Below are 27754 nucleotides of genomic sequence, written 5' to 3' on the forward strand. Positions count from 1 at the left end.
AACAAGGCAAGTGACGTGTTAGGTTTTAGTGTAAGCTTTACCACTTTATAATTTCAGGTGTTAAAAGTATATGCTCTTTATTCTCAAATTCAATAATTTCAAATTCATTTAAAACATAAAACCACAGAGGTGTGAAATAATTAAGGTAGATTCTTCTAGTGTTTCACAAATTTAAATTTAAAATGATATACTGTATAAGGGAGAGTTTGTGTGGAACAACAGCCAAAACTTGGGGGAAGAAAATCACAAACTACTCAAAGAATGCCCTAAGCTGCATTATTTGTGTTCACTGGTGGGGTGTAATATTCTAATTTTGTTGCTGAACTCTGCTGAAAACATCAATTAATTTGTTTGCCAATCATTTATTAAGCTTTTAATGATGGGCACAAAGCCAGGAGAGCAGGGGTTTGAGAGTCTGTAAAAATTACAAAAAAAAAAAAACACTGTAATGTGTCCCATTAATAGTAGCACCTTCTAAAAACTGTGAGAACAATGAAGAGAGATCACTAATCAAGCTCGGGTAAGTCAGGGAAGGCACGCAGAGGTGACAGGTGTCGGTGTTCTAAGAGAGCAGCTAGGACATGCCAGGTAGGCCAGGAAGAATGGAGTTTAAGGTACTGTACTTAGCAACACTAATGGCATGAGCTAGAAATGCAGAAGCGTAGAAATGATCATGAGAAATCTCGCATGTGAAGGAGTTTCTCCATTTTACTGCTGATGAGCACACGACACTATTCCATTCTCTTTCAATTACGTTTTTATGATGATAGCTGATAGTATTCTCATCTTTTTCCATCTCTAAACGTTTTTAAAATATCTTCATCCTTTTTAATTTTGTTTACTCATAGGTTTTCTACTTATTTGTGATTGGATTTGTTATGTTTCTTTATTTTACTTTTTTAAAACCTAGCTTTTGCTTTTTTAAAAGTATAGAAGGATTCTAGCTAATAAATCTAATTCTATTGGTTTCCTAGTTTGTATTTAATTTTTTTAAACTGTATTATTTTTCCATTTTTTAGAACATTCTGTTTAAAATTACCCAACATTTAAAATTTAATAATTAACTTACTATAGTCCCAACATTCCTGTTTCATTTGAGTATAATTCAAACTCTGAATTATAAACTCTGTCTGTACTTAATAAACTTTCATTATTTTCTAATAATAGTATTGTCACTCTCTCTTTCCCTTCCTTCCTTTCATGATCACTTACTGAGCTCTCAGTGTCAGAAGACTTTTCTTTCAAGTGGTTGGGTTTTATATCTTCAATTTATCAAATACAAAAGTGTAGAATGTATGTACATATATATGTGTTTGTATATACATATGCATATATAGATGTGTATGTAGTGTATATAGTTTTGTTTTACCATATAGAATTTATTTCTAAATTTCTATTGTATTTGTAAAGACTATGATCTTTTCAATTTCTGCTTTGAGAAAATGTCCCATGGAGACCTAAGATGAACATAATTTATCTATTTTTAGGGTATACAATTCTACGTGCTTGACCACTTCATGACATTAATTACATTATTCAAATTCTCTATATTTTATATTTACAATACAGGAAGTTAAGCATTGCCAAGAGAAAGTATTACTTTCATCACATAAAAACTTCCCGTTTTAAATTAAGATGCCAAATGTTGCTAAAGGTAACAGTCCAGGACCATTCACAGCTAAGCGCTAGGGATTCTGCAGAAGTATGGGGGGCATTCTGCAGCCCCATGCACCTATAATATCCCTCCCATCTGGGTTTTCAAATCCCACATGCTTTCATATTTTTCTATACTAGGCTTCCATGTAAAAGTTTAATTTAAAAAAGCGTTTCTTACCTGGAAAAAAGTTTGAAAACCTCTGATGTGATTTTTAAAAGTACACGAGACTCGGAATGAATTTGGTAAGTTAATTAACCTTCGACCAAATTCCTTTATGAGAGAATGCATATAAAAAGATTCTCAATCTTTAACAAAAGACTATACAATATTATTATTTTTTAAATCTAGGAACTTTTAAGTCATTCTCACCTTCTTGCTATCATAAGTAAAATAAGGGGATTCATGGGATATATTTACTTGGGCAAATATTTTAACTATTTTTTCAGTTTTTATGTCTCTCTTATTTACATCTAATTTTAGTCAAAACTTGCTTGCATCATGCTGGTATCTTCAAGTTATTATACCTAAGTGAGCAGCTCCCAATGTCAGATTTCTCCTTGGATATTTCTATACAGTGCATATATGAAGTCCAAGGGCCTGAGTTCATTCCCTCACACAAATATTATTTACAGGCACTTAGAGAGGCCCTGTGCCTTCCAAATTCATTCTGTAAGTAGGACAAAAATGAATCTGCTTACTCACTGTTATGGGTTCTATCTGGGCTTCTTTGAGGACTAAATAAAACACTACGTATGAGATATACATATGGCTCCCAAACCAAACCCACCCCAAACAAGAGAACCCTAAATAAGGGGAACTGATGACCCTACCTATATTCAAGAAGTCTCCTTTACATGCTATGATTAGAATCCTTTACAGTAATTAGAATGATAATTTTAATTATACCATAGTTCTATTTCCTATTGGTGGTGATGTGAAAGCATATGAAGGTGATTTTTAGCTTTAAAATCATTCAACACAAAAGTTATTGAGTATATTTTAAAGGACTTTTAATGTTAAATACATGATACCTTGCAAACACTAGAGATATTTTTCTGCTAAAACCCCATTTTAAAACAACTGTATCTTTTAATCTAAAAAAACCCATATCATTCTCAACACAGATAAGCCTGTATGAGAAATGTAATCTTTTAAATATGGATAATTTGGAAGTTTATGTCTTAAACCACATCTCGAAACTCTATACACTATACAGAGTTTTCTGAAAATATTAATAGTTGAAAGCTATAAAAAATTAACATTTTACAGTTTCTTCTTTATCATTAGGCCAGAAACTAGGCAGTAAATTTTTATAGCGTTTTCACTCACATAAAATCTAAGTCTGGACAAAGTCTATTCACTGAAAGTAAATTTAGTTACGACACTAATGTTAGTTCAATGTTGTTAAATATAACAGATTAGGGCTTCATTATACTTTTTTATTTTCCAAATTTCTTTCACTCATGCCAAGTATGTTTTGAATTTAGTCCCTAATACCACCATGCAACTTCAGAACATGAACAGAATCTACACTGCATTAGTTTAGAATAGCTACCTATGGTGTGTCTATGTTAGTTACAAATTGTTGAAGTGCCATGTAAAGCACTGCCATCTACTGGGAATGCCTGGTAATCACAAGGAACAAACAAAAAGGAACTTCTTTTTTTCTAAAAATATTTATGAGCACTGCACTAATACACTGGAAATATGAGAATCATATAGATCATTCTGTTAAGGAGATTAAAATCTAGTGAGAGACACAGATAAAGACAGAATTACCTATAGTTAAGTTGTGAAATTATAAGGAAGACAGTGATGAATGCTAAAAATGTGCAAAGAAAGGGAGTACAGAGGGAACACAGAAAAGGTGTAATTCATTCTGAGTGGTAAACTAGGAAACACTTTCATAGAAGAAGTGATATTTGGCAGACTCAAAAGAATAGTAAGTTTTCAACAGATGGATGTGTGGAGCAATAATATATAATTTTTCATTTACAACCCATCATCTCATAACTAACATACACTCTGATGTAAGTAAGATTAGTTTTACCTCTGAAAGAGGGCCAATAGCATTGGAAAAAAAGTGGGGAAGGGAATAAATGGTTTTGTGTGGCTGGAACCTACATCAGCTAAGGAATATAATAGAGAAGTTAAAATTGGATAAATAGGTCAGGGCTTCAGTAGTGTTTAACGTCCAGCTAAAGTACTTAAACATTTTTCTTAAGATAACAAACAGCAATTCATCAAAGGTTGATCAGCATAATAAGTGATAAACTATACAATTGGAATTTGGCTATATTATGAAGAAGCCAATGTGCAGGATGAGTTAATATATATTTACATATTATATATCCATATTACATACAATGTATTATATATCCCTATATCATATGATAACATATGATATGTTTATAATTATACTACATATGTAATAAACAAACCTATAATATATAATTTTTATATATTTTACTTCACATAGTTTATAAACTATATATAGAAAATTATGATATTATACATTCATAATTTACAAAATATTTATAAATTTATAACGAATGCTTCAAAGTACATATGGTACATAATGTGTGCATGTCTGTGTACATATGTACAGAAAGCATCAGCAGTAGGCCTGCAATCTATTTTCTCTCTCAACTGGGAATGCTCAAGAAAGAAAGATGCCCTGGTCAAATCCCCTTGTAAACATGCTAATGACAGACCTCAACTGGGAATGCTCAAGAAATAAAGATGCCCTGGTCAAATCCCCTTGTAAACATGCTAATGACAGACCTCCTGGCAAATGTACTAATGGTATTTACTTGACCTCTAATGTTCTATAGTTGCAGGAAAGCTTTATCTTTGTAATGCTTTTAGCTGATGGACATGGTCTCTCTAGGTGGCTCAATGCAAACAAACCAGGAACGTATGGACTTATGTGGCCTGGCTCCCTGAAAAGATCACTAAGCTATGTACGTATCAAGGTATCAAATCAAAACATCTCATGATCGGGAAGTATCACCTTGGGAAACAATACCTTCTGTTAACCACTAATCTCACTTTACCTAATACACTAATCATATGCACTGTTTTGTATATCAATTCTACCTCGATAAAGCTGTTAAAAATTTTTTTAAAAAATCTCATGATCAAAATAGGTCTCTCTTGTGTAAATGATGCTCTGCATGCTTCTTTCGAGACCTCACAAGTAAAATCTGTGCCAGAGCAGATCCACCATGGCAAGAAAGGAGAACAGTGATGGCAGTGGCAGACTTCTCCATGCTTCACCTTTGTTTCACAACTACATGTGTTATTGGCATTATTCTTAAGTTGGGTATTAGCTAAAACCTCTGATTTTTGTGTGTCTACTTTGAATATTTCAATGCTTTGTGTTTTATGTATGTGCATCTGTGCATGTGCATGCACATATTTTTATATGGTAAAAAGTGAACATGTCCTAAAGAGTCCTCTAATTCCATCCCTACTATAAAACCACTTTTACAACTTGTTGCATATGCTTCCACATCTAGGCACCCTACTCTACCCCACCTTAAAAATCTAAATGTAAACAAGAACTTTATTTGGTAACTATATCTACTGCACCTAGAACTGTGTAGCCGGCACATAGCAGGTAGCTAATAAATGTTCACTAAATGAGTGAATGAAAATATAAATATATTGAATTTTTTTTTCTTTACACAAATGGGATTGTGCTGTATATTGTGTCTTTTCAATGAGAACATAACATGGATATCTTTTAAACCTGGTTCATATAGCTCTACCTCATTCTTTTTAAAGACTGCAAAGTGGCATTTTATTTTATGAATTAATGGAATTTATTAAACCATTTCTTCTTTTGTTGGACAGTTGGGTTGTTTCCAACATATTTTGCACTAACAAGAAAGCGTCACTGAATACTGGTGTTACTATATCTATGTGTCTGTGCTATTATTTCCATAGGTTAGATTTCTAGAAGTAAAAACACAGTTTAGTGAGCATTTTCAAATTACATTCTTTTCCAATCTATGTAAGAGAAATGTCTCATGTTGATTTGGTTTCCTTTTAAGCATCTTTTCTATGATTTTCAGAATTTTTATTTCTACTGTAAAGTACTTTTTCCAAATTTTAAAAAAACATATTTCTTACTAGTTTATAATAACCTTTTAATTATAAAGGACATTTAAGCTTTATTTTATGTGCTACAAATAATTTCTATTATTCTGTCTTACATTTGAACTTTTGGAGGTATCTTTACTCGTCAGAAGTTTTTAATAGTTACATATCCAAATGCACCACATGCTTCCTTTGTAACCTTTGGAGTTTTGCATTTTGCTTAGAGCTTCTCCACCTCAAGGTTATTTTTAAAATGCTCTTTCATATTTTCTTTAATGCACTGAGTTTTGTTTGGTATAGCGAAATCATTAATTCATCTAGAATTTTATGTTGGATTTACCAGATGAAAGCATACTATTTTAAAACATTTGAAAATGCAATATAAACTTCCTCAAATTTTGTACTCCCTTCATATTAAATTGCCATACCTAGTTCTAGATGAGAGCTATTCAGGATACGAAATATAAAAGAACTGACACCTAACTAGTCATTGGGGTGAGGGTGAGTGTTAAGGAAGAAGGAACAATTGAGTGTGGCTCCCACACACTCAATTTGGGCTTGAGAATCAAATGGACTGTGATGCCATATATAAAAAGGGAGGGAAGACGGCAGAGTTTCTGACGTGTTGAAGCAAATGTCTATGGGATATCAAAGTAGAAACATACAACTGTGTTTGGAAAGGAGTAGAAGTCAGTGGGGAGATTTGGACTACATGCAGAGATTTAAGTGACACAGGCACAGAAGTGTTATTTTCCCAGGGTAAATATTTAGAATAATAAAAGAAGATGGCAAGTGACCAGAGTCCTGTGTTGGAAGAGGTCACTGAGAGGATGTGACTGCCAATTAATCCACAAGCTAGACCTTGTCAATCAGAGGATCCTCACCCCCTTTGCTGTCCTAGGAATATGTATTCTGCTTGCCTTCCCTGAGCTAGAAGCTTCCCCGAGGACACAGCCTTGAGACAGCAATGTGGTGTTGAGACCATGTGGACAGTATAGGTGACTGAAGTCAATTAAGGCCTCTATATACAGTTAAGGCAGGAGTAGAGGTCGACTGATCTTGCAGTTGCCCAAGACAAGCCTCAAAAGTAAGTTCCCTTGCTTATTAAAACTGTCACCTACCAATCTGGAGTGCTCTGCCTCTTTTTTCAGTTCTCTCCTTGCCCTCTGTGTACAAAGCCAATTTGCAAACCAATATCGTGGAGAATGTAAACATTTCAAGGGTGAGAAAAGGAGAGAGCAAGGGAGCCTGAGAAAGAGCAGCTAAGTAGGTGACAAAAAAATCAAGTGAAGAAAATCAAGGCAGGGTGGCATAATGGAGTCCAAGAGAAAAGAGTTTCAATTCTGAAGAAATAATGAGTTATAGCCTGGTAAAAAAACAAAAAACAAAAAAACTTTTTATGACCTATGCTGGAGCAATAACCAGACCACAGTTGTTTGGAAATCAAAAGGGAAACTGAATACAGATTAATATTTCCAGAAGCTGAGTGGTAAAAACAGCTTTACTAAGCAGAAGTTAGTGGAGCAGGATAATCTGAGGGAGGTGTTTTGGTAAAGATGGGTGGGACTTTGCAACTCTATAAAGCTGAAGGCACAGTGCTCACAGAGAAGGAGAAGTTAAAGAACCAGGAAAAAGAAAAGGGATAACTTACAGAGTGAAAGGAATGGAGTCCAAGACAAGGGGACAGGGGGTCTCTAACTAAAGGATGAGGGACGGAATGATGAGGACAGATTTGGGAAGGGGTTTGAGGCTTTTGCTGGGTGGTGGGGAGGTTTTTTCTGGATGCAAACTGAGGGAGTTCAACCACAAAGGCCAGTGTTTCTACTCAGTAAAAAGTATTGTCTTCTAAGAATGAGGCACGACAGGGTGGGGAAGAAGGAGGGAGGAGTCTGGTGAAGCTTGGAAAACAGAAGGAAAGCTGCTCTGAAGTTAAGGGATAAATCCCGACGATTCAGGTGAATTCAGAGTCTACGAATATGTAGTGACCTTAGTCTACACCACCCCTGTGTGATCTCAGCTAGTGTTTAGCAATCTGACTGGAGGGAAACATACTGTTCAATTGACTCATGACTGGAATTTTGCCAGGGAGTCAGGGGATAAATAAGTTAAGGCTATTAACAAAAGAAAAAACTGGTCATGGAGTCTTGGCTATTTCAGAACAAAAATAAAGCCAGGAGAATATGGATCAGAGACAATAACAGATGGGAAGTCAAGGAATTAGAGTTCTTGATTATGTTAAAAAAACTAGTGTTCATCTACTGTCTTTACATGTACAATCTACTAACAAACATCATTTTAATAGTCATGGGTACTTTAAGATATCTTTTCACTTAATGAAAAGAGGGGTGACAGAAAACAATCACAGATCGTTGACGAATTTACCAATTTTGATTTGGACCATTTATGAGTAACCACAAAGGTCCAAAACTAGAAACAACAAGTACATGTCCCTTTTTTTTTTTTTTTTTTTTTCGGTACTCGGGCGTCTCACTGCTGTGGCCTCACCCGTTGTGGAGCATAGGCTCCGGACGGCGCAGGCTCAGCGGCCATGGCTCACGGGCCCAGCCGCTCCGCAGCATGTGGGATCTTCCCGGACTGGGGCACGAACCCGTGTCCCCTGCTTCGGCAGGCGGACTCTCAACCACTGCGCCACCAAGGAAGCCCCACGTCCCTTTTTAAAAATAACAATTAAGACTTTGCACATTAGGAGATATTTCATTTTATATAGTATATTAAGGAAAATATAAATCATTTTCAGAGTTTTTTCAATGGGGAGAGAGGTCAGGCATGGAGAGAAATGGATGAATAATTAATATTCTCCTATATTCTAACGTATTTTAAAACTGCTTAGTCAAAGTTACATTTAGCTTTAAAACACAGGTTTAGAATAGAAATTTTCCTCTATTTATTTTGGTTAATTTAAAGAGACTTCAATAAAATAAAACCTGGGAGGAAGAAAGATAGGGTACTTTTAACATAAAAATGAAATAGCTGAAGGTTTCTCCCTACAAAAATTATCTTTATCCCCATGAACAATACATACTAATATTTCTTTGAATGTTACATTTAAGTTTAAAAACTTATCTCTCAAAATAAGCTTACAAATAACTTCCCCTTACCTGACGTAAAGTACGTGCCACGATGCTTTCTAATACTGGTCCTCTATCTTCATGAAGTAAATGAACTTCATCAAGAATAAGAAGCTTTACAATTTGGGAAAGAGCTACGTCCCCAACACTCTTTCTTGTCACTACATCCCATTTTTCTGGTGTGGTCACAAGCATCTATAAGACAAGAAAAGATAAATTAAAAAGGGGAAAGAGGTCACATATTGTTTAAACTTCCACTGTGTTATTCAAAAAGAAATATGATTGACCACCTATACACAGATCAAATAAAGTGTTACAAATATCCCAGAATGATATCTGATTCACTGTAGACAACAGTCACTTCTCTTTAAGTTGTGATATTAAGCAGTTACTCATTAAAACTCAGTAAAGGTAGTCTGTCAGTAAATTGTACTGTGAAGTGTACAAAATATAAAAGCTTACTTAAAATGTGTCTTACAATGTAAGAAACCAAATGACACTATCTTCTAAACAAGTGTGTACTGATAATGGCTTTTATTTGAAAAAGGACAAAAATAAGTGAATGAAGCACCAAAAGGAAATGAAAAGGAAACCAAGGATCCACTCTAGGAATGGTTACCTGTTTACACTTCTCCAAATTTGGAGGAAGCTTTACTATTGACATACAGTTTTTAAAAACTACTTTTTAATAACAACTAGTATATGCAGAACTTTATACTAAAAAACAACACATATACTACACCATAACTGTCGTTATGTGATAGCAAAATAGCAACACAAACAATGAGTCACCGGAGAACCAGGGTACTAGGAGCAGGAGGTGAGCCCAGGATACTTATGTAAAGTTCTTAGAAGAGACCATTTGACATGAGCTGTGATTATAAATCTATCTGCTTTCTACATATGGAATTGTTTGTGTCCCCTAAAAGCATACTATGGCAGAGGAAAAGAGAAGTTTAATAAACTTTCTACTAGAGTAATATTGAACTAGGAAATAAGCCCTTATATAACTCAAAGAACACATGAGGTAACAAATCAAAACCAAAGCTTTTCTTATCCAGTATATCAGCTTATAGAGACTGATGACAATCAAAACTCACTATGCTTTGAAGAGTAAAGAGGTTAAGGGGGTGAGATTGTTCTCAACATTTTTGTTGTGTTATCTCAGGTCTGTTTTTGAAGTTGCTTATGGGAATGATGATAATCTTATTTTTTTAGATTGCAAATAATATATAATTCTTAACAAATTCATAATCCAAGTCTGTCAATATAACCTGTTACATTATTAGAGATATGACTGCTATCATTTTGAAATGAACTGTATCAACCACAAAATTTAGCAGTTGTACTTCAATGTAACATTAATTGGCGACCTATAATGAAATAGATTAAGGCATTCATATCTAAGGTGTGGAATACTACAGAATGAAAGCTACTTAGTTAAGTTGCTAAAGCCAAATGGCAATGTTGAGATCACATCAAATTTTACATTTTAAAAAATGCTTTGGAATTAAGTATAAACAGATGTATAATGAATTTAAAGATCTAAAATGGGTTGACACTCTTATTCAACATAATTTTGGAAGTTTTAGCCACAGCATTTAGAGAAGAAAAAGAAATAAAAGGAATCCAAATCAGAAAAGAAGAAGTAAAGCTGTCACTGTTTGCAGATGACATACTATATATACAGAATCCTAAAGATGCTACCAGAAAACTACTAGAGCTAATCGATGAATTTGGGAAAGTAGCAGGACACAAAATTAATGCACAGAAATCTCTGGCATCCCTATATACTAATGATGAAAAATCTGAAAGTGAAATTAAGAAAACACTCCCATTTACAATTGCAACAAAAAAGAATAAAATATCTAGGAACAAACCTAACTAAGGAGACAAAAGACCTGTATGCAGAAAATTATAAGACACTGATGAAGGAAATTAAAGATGATACAAACAGATGGAGAGATATTCCATGTTCCTGGATTGGAAGAATCAACATTGTGAAAATGATTCTACTACCCAAAGCAATCTACAAATTCAATGCAATCCCTATCAAACTACCACTGGCATTTTTCACAGAACTAGAACAAAATATGTCACAATTTGTATGGAAACACAAAAGACCCTGAATAGCCAAAGCAATCTTGAGAATGAAAAATGGAGCTGGAGGAATCAGGCTCCCTGACTTCAGACTATACTACAAAGTTACAGTAATCAAGACAGTACGGTACTGGCACAAAAACAGAAATATAGATCAATGGAACAGGATAGAAAGCCCAGAGATAAACCCACACACCTATGGTCACCTTATCTTTGATAAAGGAGGCAAGAATATACAGTGGAGAAAAGACAGCCTCTTCAATAAGTGGTGCTGGGAAAACTGGACAGGTACATGTAAAAGTATGAGATTAGAACACTCCCTAACACCATATACAAAAATAAGCTCAAAATGGATTAAAGACCTACATGTAAGGCCAGACACTATCAAACTCTTAGAGGAAAACATAGGCAGAACACTCTATGACATAAATCACAGCAAGATCCTTTTTGACCCACCTCCTAGAGAAATGGAAATAAAAACAAAAATAAACAAATGGGACCTAATGAAACTTAAAAGCTTTTATACAGCAAAGGAAACCATAAACAAGACCAAAAGACAACCCTCAGAATGGGAGAAAATAGTTGCAAATGAAGCAACTGACAAAGAATTAATCTCCAAAATTTATAAGCAACTCATGCAGCTCAATAACAAAAAAACAAACAACCCAATCCAAAAATGGGCAGAAGACCTAAATAGACACTTCTCCAAAGAAGATATACAGATTGCCAACAAACACATGAAAGAATGCTCAACAACATTAATCATTAGAGAAATGCAAATCAAAACTGCAGTGAGATATCATCTCACACCAGTCAGAATGGCCATCATCAAAAAATCTAGAAGCAATAAAAGCTGGAGAGGGTGTGGAGAAAAGGGAACACTCTTGCACTGCTGGTGGGAATGTAAATTGATACAGCCACTATGGAGAACAGTATGGAGGTTCCTTAAAAAACTACAAATAGAACTACCATACGACCCAGCAATCCCACTACTGGGCATATACCCTAAGAAAACCATAATTCAAAAAGAGTCATGTACCAAAATGTTCATTGCAGCTCTATTTACAATAGCCAGGACATGGAAGCAACCTAAGTGTCCATCATCAGATGAATGGATAAAGAAGATGTGGCACATATATACAATGGAATATTACTCAGCCATAAAAAGAAACGAAATTGAGTTATTTGTAGTGAGGTGGATGGACCCAGAGTCTGTCATACAGAGTGAAGTAAGTCAGAAAGAGTAAAACAAATACCGTATGCTAACATATATATATGGAATCTAAGAGAAAAAAAAAAGGTCATGAAGAACCTAGGGGTAAGACGGGAATGGAGATGCAGACCTACTAGAGTATGGACTTGAGGATGTGGGGAGGGGGAAGGGTAGGCTGTGACAAAGTGAGAGAGTGGCATGGACATATATACACTACCAAACGTAGAATAGATAGCTAGTGGGAAGTAGCCGCATAGCACAGGGATATCAGCTCGGTGCTTTGTGACCACCTAGAGGGGTGGGATAGGGAGGTTAGGAGGGAGGGAGACGCAAGAGGAAAGAGATATGGGAACATGTGTATATGTATAATTGATTCATTTTGTTGTAAAGCAGAAAGTAACATACCGTTATAAAGCAATTATACTCCAATAAAGATGTTAAAAAATAATAAAATAAAATGGGTTGAAACATTCAGTAGGCATTAACATATCTTTTATATTCCAGTAACTTAAACAGAACTTCTACTTTGAAAAATGACAAATTTAAAATAACCCAAGATATATCATTATAAATATACCCAGGGATAACTTACTAACAACCCTTTCATTAAAAGTCCTAAAAAATATGTCCGTGTGATTTCAAAAACAGCAATACTCCTAAACTGTAAATTCATGTCACATTAAAATATAAAATAAGCTTACTATTAATAGATGTTAAGAAAGCTACAACGTACACTACAAAGATAATAATGTGGTAATGATTAAATTGTAAAGTAAATTTTTTCAGATATCAGAAAACTATACTACCAAACCTTAAAAATCCATTTTAGCATTTGTTTTTCTACACCTTACTTTCAGCACAGTGAGAAATGGCTTCATTTATATTACCATTTCATTACTCTAATCCCCTGAACGAAAATGGCTAGAAAATAAAGTGTCACATTTGCTTAATGAATTGGAACTCATGCAAGACATTTCCATCTGCTCTTGTCTTAGGGCATGGGTTAACTGTCAATATTTTTACTGTCAACTCAAATTTCTCTCAATACATGTACTTATTCCCTCAGGAGTATGAAAATCATTATTCCAAACTGTTCCAATTTTAGCCTGACCACTCGGAAAATGGCAGAGTTGAGATGCTATACACCACTACTGTGCCAACAATTTGGTGTATTCAATTTTAAAATGCTTCATCCATTTGACAGCAAAACCAAAGGACCTACGACTTGCTAGAACCACCTCATCTGGTAATTAACTTAAACATTAATATTATTATTTTTTGCCTTTTAAAACACTGTGACCTAGGGGAAATCAGTTTATCCCTCCTTCCTCTTTGTCCAGCCCTATTATTATTGACATGTAACATATATAAACTTAAGGTGCACAATGTGATGATTTGATGCACATATATATTGCAAAATGATTACCACAATGAGGTTAGTTAACACTTCCATTCCCTCACATAATATTACCATGTGCGTGTGTGTGTGTGTGTGTGTGTGTGTGGTGATAACATTTAAGGTCTACTCTCTTAACAACTTTCAAGTACATAACACAGGAATGTTAATTATACTCGCCGCGCTGTACATCAGATCCCCAGAACACATCGATCTTAGAGCTGGAAGTCTGTACACTTTGACCAACATTTCCCCATTTCCCCCACCCCTAAGTTCCTGGCAACCACCATTCTACTCTCTGTTTCTTTGATTTTTTTTTTTTTTAATATTCCATACATAAGTGAGAACATACAGTATTTGTCTTTCTCTGTCTGACTTATTTCACTTAGCATAATGACCTCAAGGTCCATCCATATTGTGGAAGAAGGCTGAATTTCCACCGCTTTATGGCTGAATAACATTCCACTCTATGTATATACCACATTTTCTTTATCCATTCATTTCTTGGTGAACACTGAGGTTGTTTCCAGGTCTTAGCTATTGTGAATAATGCTGCAAAGAACATGGGAGAGCAAATATCTCTTCAAGATAGCGATTTCACTTCCTTCCGATATATACTCTGAAGTAGAATGGCTGGATCATATGGTAGTTCTATTTTTAACTTTTTGGGAAACCTTCAAACCGTTTTCCATAGTGGCAGTACCAATTTACATTCCCACCAACAGTGCAAAAGGGTTCTCTTTTCTCCACATCCTCTCCAATATTTGTCATCTTTTTTCTTTCTGGTAACAAGTCATTCTAACAGCTGTAAGGCGGTATCTCATTGTGGTTATGACTTGCATTTCCCTGATGATTAGTGATGTTGAGCACCTTTTCATGTACTTGGTGGCCTTTGTATGTCTTCTTTGCAAAAATGTCTATTCAAATCCTCTGTCCATTTTTAAATGTTTTTTTGTTTTTTGCTATTGAGTTGTATGGATATTAACCCCTTATCAGATAGATGGTTTGCAAAATAGTTTCTCCCCTTCTATAGGTTGCCTTTTTATTCTGTTGTTTCTTTTGCTGTGCAGAAGCTTATTTTTGCTTTTGTTGCATGTGCTTTTGGTGTCATATCCAAAAATCATTCCCAAGACCAATGTCAAGGAATTTTTTCTCTTGTTTTCTTCAAGTATTTTTTTATAGTTTCAGGTCTTACATTTAAGCCTTTAATCCATTTCAAGTTAATTTTTTGTACGCAGTATAAAACAGGTGGCCATTTTCATTCTTTTGCATATGGTTATCCACTTTTCCCCATACATTTATCAAAGAGAATATCCTTTCCCAATTGAGTGCTTTGGGCTCAACTGTCAAATATTAGCTGATGGTATATGTGTGGTTTAATTTCTGGGCTCTCTATTCTGTTCCATTGGTCTATGTGTCTGTTTTTATGCCAGTACCATACTTTTTGATTACTATAGTTTTATAATATAGTTTAAAATTAGGAAGTGTGATGCCTTCAAGCTTTGTTCATTCTCAGGGTTGCTTTGGCTATTTGGGGTCTTTTGTGGTTCCAATTCTAAAAACAATTTTAGAATCGTTTTTTTCTATTTCTGTGAAAAAATGATAATGGAATTTTGATAGGGATGCATTGAATCCATAGATGGCCTTGATATTATGGACATTTTCATAATACTAACTCTTCCAATGCATGAACATGAGCTATCTTTACATTTATCTGTGTCTTTTTCAATTTCTTTCCTCAGCATCTTACAGTTTTTGGTGTATAGATCTTTCACTTCCTTGGTTAAATTTATTCCTAAGTATGTCATTGTTTTTGATGTTGTTGTATATGGGATTATTTTCTTTATTTCTTTTTCAGATAGTTCACTGTTAGTGTGTAGAAATGCAACTGACTTCTGCCTGCTGATTTTGTATCCTGCAACTTTACTGAAGTTGTTTATTAGTTGTAAAAGTTTTTTGCTGCAGTCTTTAGGGTTTTCTATATATAAGATCATATTATCTACAAATGGAGACAATATTACATCTTCCTTTCTGATTTAGAAGACCTTTATTTCTTTTCCATGCTTAATTACTCTGGCTAGGACTTCCAGTACTATGTTGAATAGGAGTAGTGAGAGTGGGCACCCTTGTCTTGTTCCTGATCTTAGCGGGAAAGCTTTCAGACTTTCACTGTTGAGTATGATGTTAGTTGTAGGTTTGTCATATATGGCCCTCATTATGTTGAAGAACATTCTTTATATACCCAATTTGTTGAGAGTTTTTATGATGAAAGGATGTTGAATACCGTCAACTGATTTTTCTGCATCTGTTTAGAGGATCATGTGATTTTTATCTTTCATTGTATTAATGTATTAGTGATGTATTAAGCCTGTTCAGATTTTCTATTTCTTCATCATTCAGTCTTGGTAGGTTGCATGTTTCTAAAATTTATCCATTTCCTCTAGGTTATCCAACTTTTTGGTATATAATTATTCACAATAATCTCTTATGATCCTTTGTATTTTTTGTAATGTCTCCTCTTTCATTTCTGATTTTATTTATTTCAATCTTCTCTTTCTTTTCCTTAGTCAGTCTAGCTAAGGGTTTGCTAATACTTTTTGTCTTTAAAAAAAACACCTCTTAGTTTCATTGATCTTTTCTTCTGTTTTCTGGTTTCTATTTCATTTGTTTCTGTTCTGATCTTTGTTATTTCTGTCATGCTAATTTTGGGCTTAATTTGTTTTCTTTTTCTAGTTCCTTGAGCTGTAGAGTAAGGTTGTTTATTTGTGAATTTTCTTTTTTCTTAATGTATAACTATAAACTTCCAGCTTAAAAGTGCTTTTGCTACATCCCATAAGCACTTAAACCTTATTATTAAAAACTTTTCTTACATCTGTAAACAGTAAATTTACAATGTTTAGTTTTCTGTGATTGTTTCATGACTACTCAAATACTTTTTTTCTCTAAGTGAAATATATTCCTCCTTGGGGAGGGTAAGAGGGGAGAAAAACAGTAAAATTTTTAAGCTGAATTTTTTATAATTATTTGCATAATCCACTAATTGGACACTACAGCAACCCTTTATCAAAACACACCAGAAAGGTGGTGTTTCAAAGAAGAAAGAATGTCATGCTTGAATCCAAGTTTTAACAGACTTGTCCCAAATAGAATTCTTTGAATTTCAAGGTAAGAATTACTAAAGAGATCACAAAGCCTCTTGTCAACATACCTGTAAGAGTGCAAGAGGAACATGTTCAATTGTGCATTTTACATTTTTAAAAAACTATTTATTTATTTATTTCAACATCTTTATTGGAGTATAATTGCTTTACAATGGTGTGTTAGTTTCTGCTTTATAACAAAGTGAATCAGTTATACATATACATATGTTCCCATATCTCTTCCCTCTTGTGTCTCCCTCCCTCCCACCCTCCTATCCCACCCCTCTAGGTGGTCAGCACTGAGCTGATCTCCCTGTGCTATGTGGCTGCTTCCCACTAGCTATCTATTTTACATTTGGTAGTATATATAAGTGCATGCCACTCTCTCATTTTTTCCCAGCTTACCCTTCCCCCTCCCCGTGTCCTCAAGTCCATTCACTACACCTGCGTCTTTATTCTTGTCCTGCCCCTAGGTTCTTCAGAACCTTTTTTTTTTTTTTTTTATTCCATAGATATGTGTTAGCATATAGTATTTATTTTTCTCTTTCTGACTTACTTCACTCTGTATGACAGACTCTAGGTCCATCCACCTCACTACAAATAACTCAATTTCGTTTCACTTTATGGCTGAGTAATATTCCATTGTATATTTGTGCCACATCTTCTTTATCCATTTATATGTCGATGGACACTTAGGTTGCTTCCATGTCCTGGCTATTGTAAATAGAGCTTCAATGAACATCAAGACACAGATAATGTTTGTGATATCTAAAAGCAGTCTGGGGCTTCACTGGTGGCACAGTGGTTGAGAGTCCGCCTGCCAATGCAGGGGACTCGGGTTCGTGCCCCTGTCCGGGAAGATCCCACATGCTGCGGAGTGGCTAGGCCCGTGAGCCATGGCTGCTGAGCCTGCACGTCTGGAGCCTGCACGTCCGGAGCCTGTGCTCCGCAACGGGAGAGGCCACGACAGTAGAGGCCCGTATACCGCAAAAATAAAAAAATAAAATAAAAGCAGCCTGTTTTATGTTTAACAAATCCTGTTATATCTATTTAAAGTTATACAAGTCACACTGATATCCTACTGAATTTTAAACATTTGTTTTTAAAACATTTTGACTGTTGCAGCAGTATTCTTCTTTGAGGCATACGGCTATAAATTAAAACTATATTTAAAATGTTACCGGAATACAAGAAATTAAAAAAATGAAAGTAGACTTTCTTACCCGTATAATATTTAAAATTGATTTTGAAATTTTTGGTATTCAGACTATAGAAAAAAATTTTAATTGTTTAAACCCATTATGTAAATGACTTTTTTAAGAGCCAGAAAGGTAAAATACCAAAATATAGTCATTAAAATCCAAGAGTATATTATTATAATTCATCAAATCTCAAGAGCTATTAATTTTAAGCCACACCTTCATTTTATGTGTCACTAAGAAGTTAAAATAAGACTACCAAATAAAGTTTTTAAATGTCTTACAATTGATGAAATATTGTACATTTAGTTGAAAATATTAGGGATCTATTAACTAAGCTAAAGGACAATATTCAAGAATGCTTGCTTAATACATTTTCTGTGTTGAAGACAGTCATCTGGGAGTTGTTACAAATCACATTATAATGCTATAGACGTAGACTGGGCAACAGTTTGCAGGATTTAGGAAGTCTATATTCCTTTTTAAAATACATAATCCCATACTTACTCAACCAACAAGCTTATAAATTATATGAATGTTTTAATTTAAGGATAAAATCTACAATGTCACATGGTTTAAATTCCATAAACACACATATAATTACAGTTATACTAAACTCTGCTATACAAATGTCAGCTCTGATTGATGGCAACAGCCCCTGTAATAGAACCTGACAGCTTGCAGATTATACCTGCCCCTTGGGACACTACAACAAATCAGTTAGTTCCAACTACTCCTTTTCAACCTTTTTTATGTTCCCTCCTCTCCCACCAATTCACACGCATGAGTTCATACTCACACATGTAAAGCACAAAGTCTTCTGAAGTATCTAGCTATACTTATTTAATGTCAAGGACCTCAGCTTTCAATTATAAAATGAAAATATAAAAGTTAATCAAAAAATCTTCAAGTACAAATGTATTCTTATGCATATTCTTGTTGAAAGTACAGATATGGTCAAGCAAAATCATAAAGAATGTAATCTGACATGTATCTTGGCATTTTGATGTTAGGGAAGAAAAATCTGTATGATACTACTTTTGGTTAAAAGTTCAAAGGTAAAGATTTACTAAATAAAGAAACAAAGTATAATTCAATATGAAAACCCAATACTTTTGAAGGAACAGAGTATGGAGTGCTGGGGGTAAGGGAGAAAAAGCTCTTGTAGTATATAATTCAAAATTGGACATTTAAGAAAATACTTTGTTCTGTGTTTATAACTGTCGTAGAATTGTGTTTATAACTGTAGTAGAATTATCTTTGTAGTTCTTTTTGTTGATTTAAAATACTTTCCAACAATCTCAGAACATTATATACTGAACTGTAGCCTCATCAACATAAGTGTATAAAGAATACAATGTTTGGTTACCCTAAAACTAAGTAATTACACATAATAGAGAAAAACACAAAAATTGTTTATATTGCAGTGTGTATAAGCCATAAAGACCTTTCTTTCATCATTCTAACTGCTTGTCCATAATACCCCAGGATTTCGTTCCATTAAAGTCTCACAGAGCAAGGGTCTGATACAACTTAACAATGATTCTTATTCTGCTCACTCATAAAACATAGTTCTTGAATATGACTAATTTGTGCTAGAAACCTGCCCTGTTGTAAATTCTATCCTGTACAATTGGGATAGGGCTCACAGTGAATGGGTTTTCTTGGTTTATTATAAAACAGGTTTTTTTTTTCAAATCAAACTGGTATATGTGCCCTTTAAAAGTGGGGGGAAAAAATCCTCTCTCCTATGACTTTGAACATTTGATAGTCATCACCTCTTTCCTGCTGCATGTGAGGAGCTCAGTTGGAGGATCGACTTCTTAATAAAATGAAACACTTTAAAATATCACATTGTAATACCAAACTTAAAACCTCACATGTGATGAGCTAAAAACAAAATGTATTCTGCATCTCTTCACAAAAATGATAATACCAACAAGATAATACCAGTTTCATCTCTTCAAACTAATTCGAGGCATTCAATACTAAGAGATTTTACTAATTCAAGAACAAGTAATCAAAAGTTGGTTTGGGGTCTATTATCAGAAAGAGGAGATGGATGAAGGGAGGATTCTAAAATCATATGTAGAAATTACGGCAGGACATAAGCTGCTGAAAATGACTGCAACTAAGGAAATGAGTTGTCTTTATTGTTAACCTACTTCCATTATTTGGATCCTTTCTATTTTATTTTTTTTTTAAAGGCAGGACATGTGTACTATTTAATCATAATTTATGGATATCGAAAGAACTTCTCAATCAAAGTTTGTGATTAACTCACTCAATGTCTTCAGGCATTTGTCTATGGTTAAGAACACAAAGATAAAGGCAAGAAATCTAGAAGCTTATACTTCAAGGTGAAAACACAGCAAAGAAGTGAAATGTGGTCTAAACTCACTCATACAATGTTATGAAATGCAAAGGTCACCTATGAGGGGGCAGTTAACCTTGCTCAAGCAGCTGCCACTGAATCTGCCCACAACTACACATGTAAGCTACACATATAGCACCAACATCACTGCAGTGCAGAACCGAGTGAAATTATACATTTTTATGCATTTTTTCCTCCATTCCCTTCCACTTCCTACAATCCAACAAACTCGCAGCACAGAAAAAGAGCAAACAACAATTATTTGTTATTGGTGCTGACGTGGTTTAACAGAAACTCATATTCAATAAAAACAAGGCTTAGAAAAGTGATAAGGAGAAAAGCAAATATGCCCAAAGAACTAGCTAATATAATATCCATGATTAAGTATAAAACCCGGCTCTAAGCTTTCTTAACACCTAAATGAAAAAGAAAAACTGGGAGTTAGGTCAGCAAAATGGCAGCATGGGAATTTCTAGTGTTCATGCCCTCCAATTAGGAACATTAATTTGAAGAACTATCTGCACACAAAGATTGCTTCGCAAGACCTAAGGATTCCAGGTGAGAGATTACGGCATGTAGGTAAAGCACAGAAATAAGAAAAGACACAGTAAGATGGTAGGAAAGATAGATTCACATTACCGCCATCGCTCCTCCTCTAAGCCCAAGCAACCCATCACAGGGAGAGATACCTTCCCCATTGGAGAATGAAAGTAATGCAAGTGTCCAACTTCACCTCAGTCCCAGAGCTGGCCGTTCCCAGCATCAGGCCAACCCCAAGGTCCTAGGTGTCCCCTTGCAGGCTCTCTCAAACCCAGGCCCCCGGCTTACCCCCAGCACCTACTAGCTCCAGCAGCCCAAGGCAGGGCAGCTCCCACAGCCTCAGGCAGCATCCACGGCACCTACCAGCAGGCTCCCATGAACCCGCACCTGATACCCGAAAAGATGCTCAAATCACTAATAATCAGGCAATGCAAATCAAAACAATGATCTTTCACCTCACACCTGTTAGGATGTCTATTACCAAAAAAGAATACTGGGGCTTCCCTGGTGGCGCAGTGGTTGAGAATCCGCCTGCCGATGCAGGGGACACGGGTTCGTGCCCTGGTCCGGGAAGATCCCACATGCTGCGGAGCAACTAAGCCCGTGAGCCATGGCCGCTAGGCCTGCGCGTCCGGAGCCTGTGCTTCGCAACGGGAGAGGCCACAACAGTGAGAGGCCCGCATACCGCAAAAAAAAAAAAAAGAATACTGGTGTGTGTAGTAGGAGAATGCTGCCCAAGTAATTCTGACATTGCAACTTGAGTTAAGAAGAACTGGCTAAATCTGTCAAATTTCTAGGAGCCCAGGACTCCAATATCCATTCTCTATTCAGTTAAGTAAACTGTTTTTCACTACACTATATAGATTTCTTTTAAGCAAATCAGTCACCAAAAAGATTTTACCACACTATCTGCAATGGCTGAGAATTGAAATTACAGTGTAGTTTTGTCTGTGTGGGGCATTTTCATTACCTTTACTAATTTATCATGGAGAAACAGCTTTGTATTTTAATTTAGCATTTATTTGATTGTTAGTGACATTTAACATCTTACTTTATGAAACTTTGCATTTTTCCCTTGTAGTAAGAGTCTATTTTTGTATTCAGTGTTTGGGTTTACATAATCAATTTGCATAAACTCACCCTTTAATAGAGATAATAAGTATAACTAGTGGTGGATCCATTTTGGATGGAAAATTGGCAAAATCTATCAAAATTTTAAATGTACAAACCCTAGGTCCAGCAATCTCACTTCTAAAGTTCTACCCAAGAATATAGACAGACAGACAGACAGACATGCATGAAGTTCTTTAGAAGGCGATAATGTAGATCTATACGTACTGATATTAAGTGGGAAAAGGCAAAATATTATGCATTTTATACAAACACATACACATATGTACATAAATATGATCCCATTATCATTAAACTAAAACAAAACCACATATACATATTTTTCTCTACATTCTCATCTCCTGAGCTGAAATGTTTAGAAGGCTTTTTTTAAACCACAACACTCTATTTCCTTTTCATAGGCTTCTGCAGCATCTCACACATAGAAAATATGTGCTCATATTTTCTCTGTCAGCATCTATTATACTGTATTGCTTGCTTAAATATCTCCCTTAATAAACCACAGGCACAGACAAGGCAGGGGCAGTGACTCTCTTGACAGCTATTGTATCTGCAATGTCTTCAAGTGGTCTGCTGCATGGTACATACTCAAGAACTGTTGATGGATTATATATTTTAGCAGATAGTAATTATTAACCCCACAATATTGGTGGTAACTATCCTTGCCTAATAAGAAAGTAGTAAAGCAATTGTATTCCAATAAAGATGTTAAAAAAAAAGTAGAACAAATACTTCTACATTTAATAGCAGGATTTACACAACTTGTGTTCTACCACATAGATATTTAGGTTTAGAAAGTTACGCTTAAGATACTGTCACATATGGATTTTGTGAATTAGCCAGGGAAATGCTCTCTTCCTTACTCTGTTCACGTAAATTTACCAAATTGAAAAATCTGAAAGCTTATACAAGAAAGAGGCCCATTTACTGAGTCCTGGACAAAGAAGGCACTGGTACCCCCACTGCCTGCCCTGTGGCCTCGGGGGGTGATACTCCAGGTTTCTGGTATCTAGATGTTACTTCACTTAGGGTGAATGTTGTTGAGGAAAGGTGGGATCTTGATGGCTCCTTATGGAGTAAGCTAAGGAAGCTAAGTGGCCTGTACCCTCATCTTTTCAGGAAGAGCACAATTGTATCTCAGAGTATCATTCAAAGAGGAATGAAAATAACTTGAATATTCTGCAATCAGGACTTACAGATTTTTATGATGTTCCTCTCCTGACTCTCTCCCTCCACCTCCCAGGCCTTTCACATCAGAACATGCCAACTTTTCACTTCCTTATATCTCACAGGCAATAGCTGAGGACTCCTATCTTAATTTCCTCCAAAGCAAAGCAGAGTGGGTAGTCCTATAACCATGGACTGAAACCTATATTTCCATAAGCACATTTATCAACACTTCTAAGTATTCTTATAGCCATGTCTCATTTATCAATACATTATCTCTAATATATCGTGAATGCTCAATAAAAACACATTCAGTATCTTTCATTCATGCATTTATCAGATATTTATTATCTCTACTACTACAAATCTTAAGTTTCCTCCATAAATTAAAAAAAAACCAAAACACAGTACATACGTATCATGGGATTATAATGAAAATGAAACAGATTAATAAAATAAAATGTTTAGAATAATGCCTGACATAAAATAGGGATCAATTAGGTTTTCTAAGATCATCAGCATCATTCTCTTCCTCCTCATCACAATGCGCCAGGCATGATGCCATGCACTATGATTGCATGCTCACTACAATGTAAGCCTCACCATTGGGTGAGGAAAGATAAAGGCAGACAGCCCTTGATCTCATAGGGCTTACATTGTAGTGAAGGTTGAGTGGCAATACGCATTAATCAAAAAGCCAGAAAATACAAAATTTTACTTGTGATAAGCTACTGAGAATAAGCTATGCAGTATTACAACAATTTATAATAGGAAAATTTGACCTAACCAGAGAAATCAGAAAAGCCTTTAATAAGAAAGTGACATTTGACTTAACATCTACAGGATGAAAGGGAATTAATCAGGTGAAGGAAAAAAAAAGAGAGTAATAGGCAGAAGCAGTTACAGGCATAGATCATGCATGTGGCAGAAAAATGGATGGGAGAGACTGAAGAGAGGCAGTGCGTAGCTGGAGCGAAGAGGATGAGAAGACTGGAGACTAGTGGAAATAAGACGGGCAGGCGCAGACTACTCAGCCTTTTAGCCTCCTCCAGAAGTTGTATTCTTATCACTTCTTACAGTAGCCTGGAAAACTATGAGTGGCTTTTTTTTATTGCTGTTGTTTTTCACAGGACAGAGTTATGGGAGTAGGAAGGAAAGGAGTGAAACTGACCAGGTTGCTTTTCTGATTATCTGCGGAGAAAGAATTGGAGGGGGGCAGACTGGATGCTGGTACCCCAGTTAGAATACTATAAAAGTAATCAAGGTGAAAGATGATTGGAGGCTCAGACTAGGCAGATGTCCTGGTGAAGATGGAGAGGACATGGATAAATGTAAGAAATATTCAGGAGATAAAATCAATAATCAATAGAAATTGGTGCTGGATTGACTATATTTACCTTACATTTAAATATAGGCTATATTTAAGCTAAATATAGTCAATGACTTTTTCTAAAATATATATATATAATATAATATAAAAACATATGCTGCAGAAAATTCCCCATGTGCCAGATATTTTACTTCTCCTTACTAATCTTCTTGCTCAGGATGAGAAAATCATAAATAAAACATTAAGAAATACTCAATACAGCTACAAGTCACCCTCTGAGAAAAATTTTCTGATTTGATTTGATAATATAGTAGAAGAAATTTAAAGTTGGCTAGCCTCTTCATTTATCTTTTCTAGGTCATTAGCTGCCAACACTTTTACTTATGTGTCAAACTCCTTTTTACAGAGTCAACCCCAATAGCTGTAAGATAAGTTAAGAGCTTAAAAGAAAAACAAAGAAACAAACAAAAAACAAGATATAAAGGAATTCTAGAAGCTGAGCCCTATTATTTATTGACGATAATTAACCTTTCAAAAATTTTAAATATTTTGAAGATTTCATTAGATAGCCTTTGAGAACTAAAGAACAATACTTATGTTAAGGAATTTGCAATTATGAAAGACCACATAATCTACCCTTTAATATTTAACACATGTATGTCATATTCCTGAGAAAGAGAAGTAATTTTTTCAAAATGATACTAATATTTGTGGTGAGTTCCCATCTTACCACTTAATGGTGGCAGGGTTTTTCTGAAATTTAATAAGTAATTAGAATACTTGGGATGAGCATCATAGTTATCTTGACTTTTCCTTTTATTTTTAGGTCTTTGTTTATAGGGAAACTAGATTGCTTCTAAGGATGCTATGTATTGTATAATTTTGCAATAGAAGAAATTCTGATTTTTCACTTTGGTAAGAAGAAAATAATAAACTTTCTATTGGCTTTTGATCTGTATTTCAATAAGTTAGCATGATATACTTTGCAAGCAGGGGTTTTGAACTAATTTAAAAATAAATTTTCTAATTACTTTGCTACTTTTATTTAGTTAATGTCTATAAGAATATGAAATAATCACATGATAAAAAAGTAACTAAATGTTGATGTAAAACAAATACAACAGAAGAAAAAATACATTAATAGAATATAACCCTCACTCCTCTCTTCATTCCTCTAATACTATGAAACAAGCTATTTTTCTGCAAAAGAATACTCATGGAATAGGCAAAGTTGTTCTAAAAGTTTTCAGTGAAAGCAAAGGTAGTTAGATTCCTGAGTGCTTTTAAATTATTCTCTAAGAAAAGGATCTCACGTAATAATCTGCATTCGCTAGACAGATTTTTATGCATCAAAAATTATAGCACTCTCACTACCCCCTCCAACCCAAGTATATTAAGAAGAACAAAAGAGTTGAAAACAGTAGTGTATATATAGAAATGGGCTTTTTTACTCAAAGCATTTTAGTGTGTTTATGAGTAGCTATTAAACCTTGCAAAAGTAAAAATAATAACACTAAGAACTCCATGAAGCTTCCAAGTAATCTATAGCTTACTTACTAATAAAAGTAACGAGACATTCTTCAAAACAGAACCCTCATTACTTCTTAGTGGCATGCCTTTAATGCAGGAAATAGTTACCCTGGCAAATAATATTTACATTTCATCAAGAGATTTTGAAAGTGGTAGCCTTCTAATTCCATTATGTATAAACATATGGTTAAGCCTTTTAAAGCAATCTGTTCTCTTAGAGATCAAAGCTTTTACATTTCAGGTTCTATTCCCATTTTTTATATGTCTCTTAATGAAAGGTTTAAAAATTCATTTTGGTTATTAGTTGCTAAATTCGATAAAACTGTAAATACAAATTAAAAAAACTAGAAAAAGAAAATATTTAGATTTATGAAGGACTGAAAAATCATTACTGCCATCAAAAACACACTAATTATGCTTGTGCAGTCACTTGAAAAACTAAGCTTAAACAGTCAAGAATCGCCTTCAAAATACAAAAGAATATTGTTGCTGTCTTTTAAACCAGTAATATTAAAAAACCAATAATATTAAAAAAAAAATCCCCAAACCAAACAAAGAAGACAACTAGAGAAATAAGAAGCAACACTATAACAAAGATAAATTCCACACTAATTTCTAAACTAAATCAATACCTATAATATTTAGATTTCACCATTAAGACTCTGGGTTTTACAACTGGTTTAAAACTATGCTTAAGTAGCTTAGTAAACAGTGATTTTAAATGATTAGCTTTCTTCACTGATTAAAACGATACATAGTGTTTTAATGAGCTAGACCAATGATTTTTATCCTGAATGTCCTTAGTTACACATGGCAGAAGTTCAGATCTGTACAACATCCAGAAGTTGAAACAAATTCTTTTGTGCTGATAAAATTTTCATTGTGCCTCATTTTCACTTCCTATTAGTTTTTTATTCCATATTTTATCAAGTGGTTTAAATTTATGTTATTTTCTTTTTAGCTCCTCATACAAAATATAGCACTGGGTGGGAGAGGAAGGTGGGGGAGGGATGGTGATTATTATAAGTAAGCTGTAAAACTGTGCTGTTGCATTTTCCATAGCAAAATATAATCAACATAGCAATATGGAAATTCAATGCCTAGATATGTAATATAAAAAGACAGGGACTGGAAATTAAGCTGGTTTCTAATATGACTATAGATAATAAAAAAGGATAGCATCAAGAATAATTTTGTAATGATAACGTTTGAAATGACAAATTGATGAAAAGGTTATTTCCAATTACTAATTCGAATGTGTTAAAATGTTGGTACTCTACAGGGTTTTTCGTAACCTTCAACCAATCATGCACGCTTTCTAATTTCTCTAACAGGAAAGTTTGAAAACACTGTAAACAAGCATCCAAGCAAGAATTAAATCAAACATAAAATACCCATGCAATGCTGTGTACTACTATGAGGACAGGGCTCTGCAGGACCCTGGGAATCTAGAAGCAGGGAATTCTCAACTGTACAATGGAGAATTGAATCAAAATTGGTTCCGAACCGGAAAAGGCTGTTTGTAAACATTCCCTTAAACTGAGGCCCAAACACTGTAAGTCTGAATTCTACAAAAGGGGAGTGACACATAGCTTTTTGGTCAACTGTGCCAGGACCCTTTTGTATACTGGAATACCACATGCCCCATAACAAAAGAAACTGCATGTGTGTGCACTTACACTGCCTCAGCTTCTGCTCTCTATATTACCACAGTGTTTCCTTAAGCACTATACTGTCATTGTCCAGTAGAATTTTCTGTGATGGTAGTAATGTTCTATAACTGC

General features: G+C 34.8%; 1 protein-coding gene across 2 annotated transcripts in view; it reads right to left on the reverse strand.

Annotated features, from left to right (window-relative positions):
- Positions 1–27754, reverse strand: part of ASCC3 (activating signal cointegrator 1 complex subunit 3) — a 330850-nt gene that overhangs the window by 188724 nt on the left and 114372 nt on the right. For both annotated transcript variants that reach the window (XM_059035971.2, XM_067011528.1), the window contains exon 11: positions 8881–9045. In XM_059035971.2, the coding sequence (XP_058891954.1) occupies positions 8881–9045 (165 nt within the window). The remainder of the gene's footprint in view (positions 1–8880; positions 9046–27754) is intronic.

The sequence above is a fragment of the Kogia breviceps genome, chromosome 13 (genome assembly GCF_026419965.1).
Source record: "Kogia breviceps isolate mKogBre1 chromosome 13, mKogBre1 haplotype 1, whole genome shotgun sequence".
NCBI lineage: Eukaryota > Metazoa > Chordata > Mammalia > Artiodactyla > Physeteridae > Kogia > Kogia breviceps.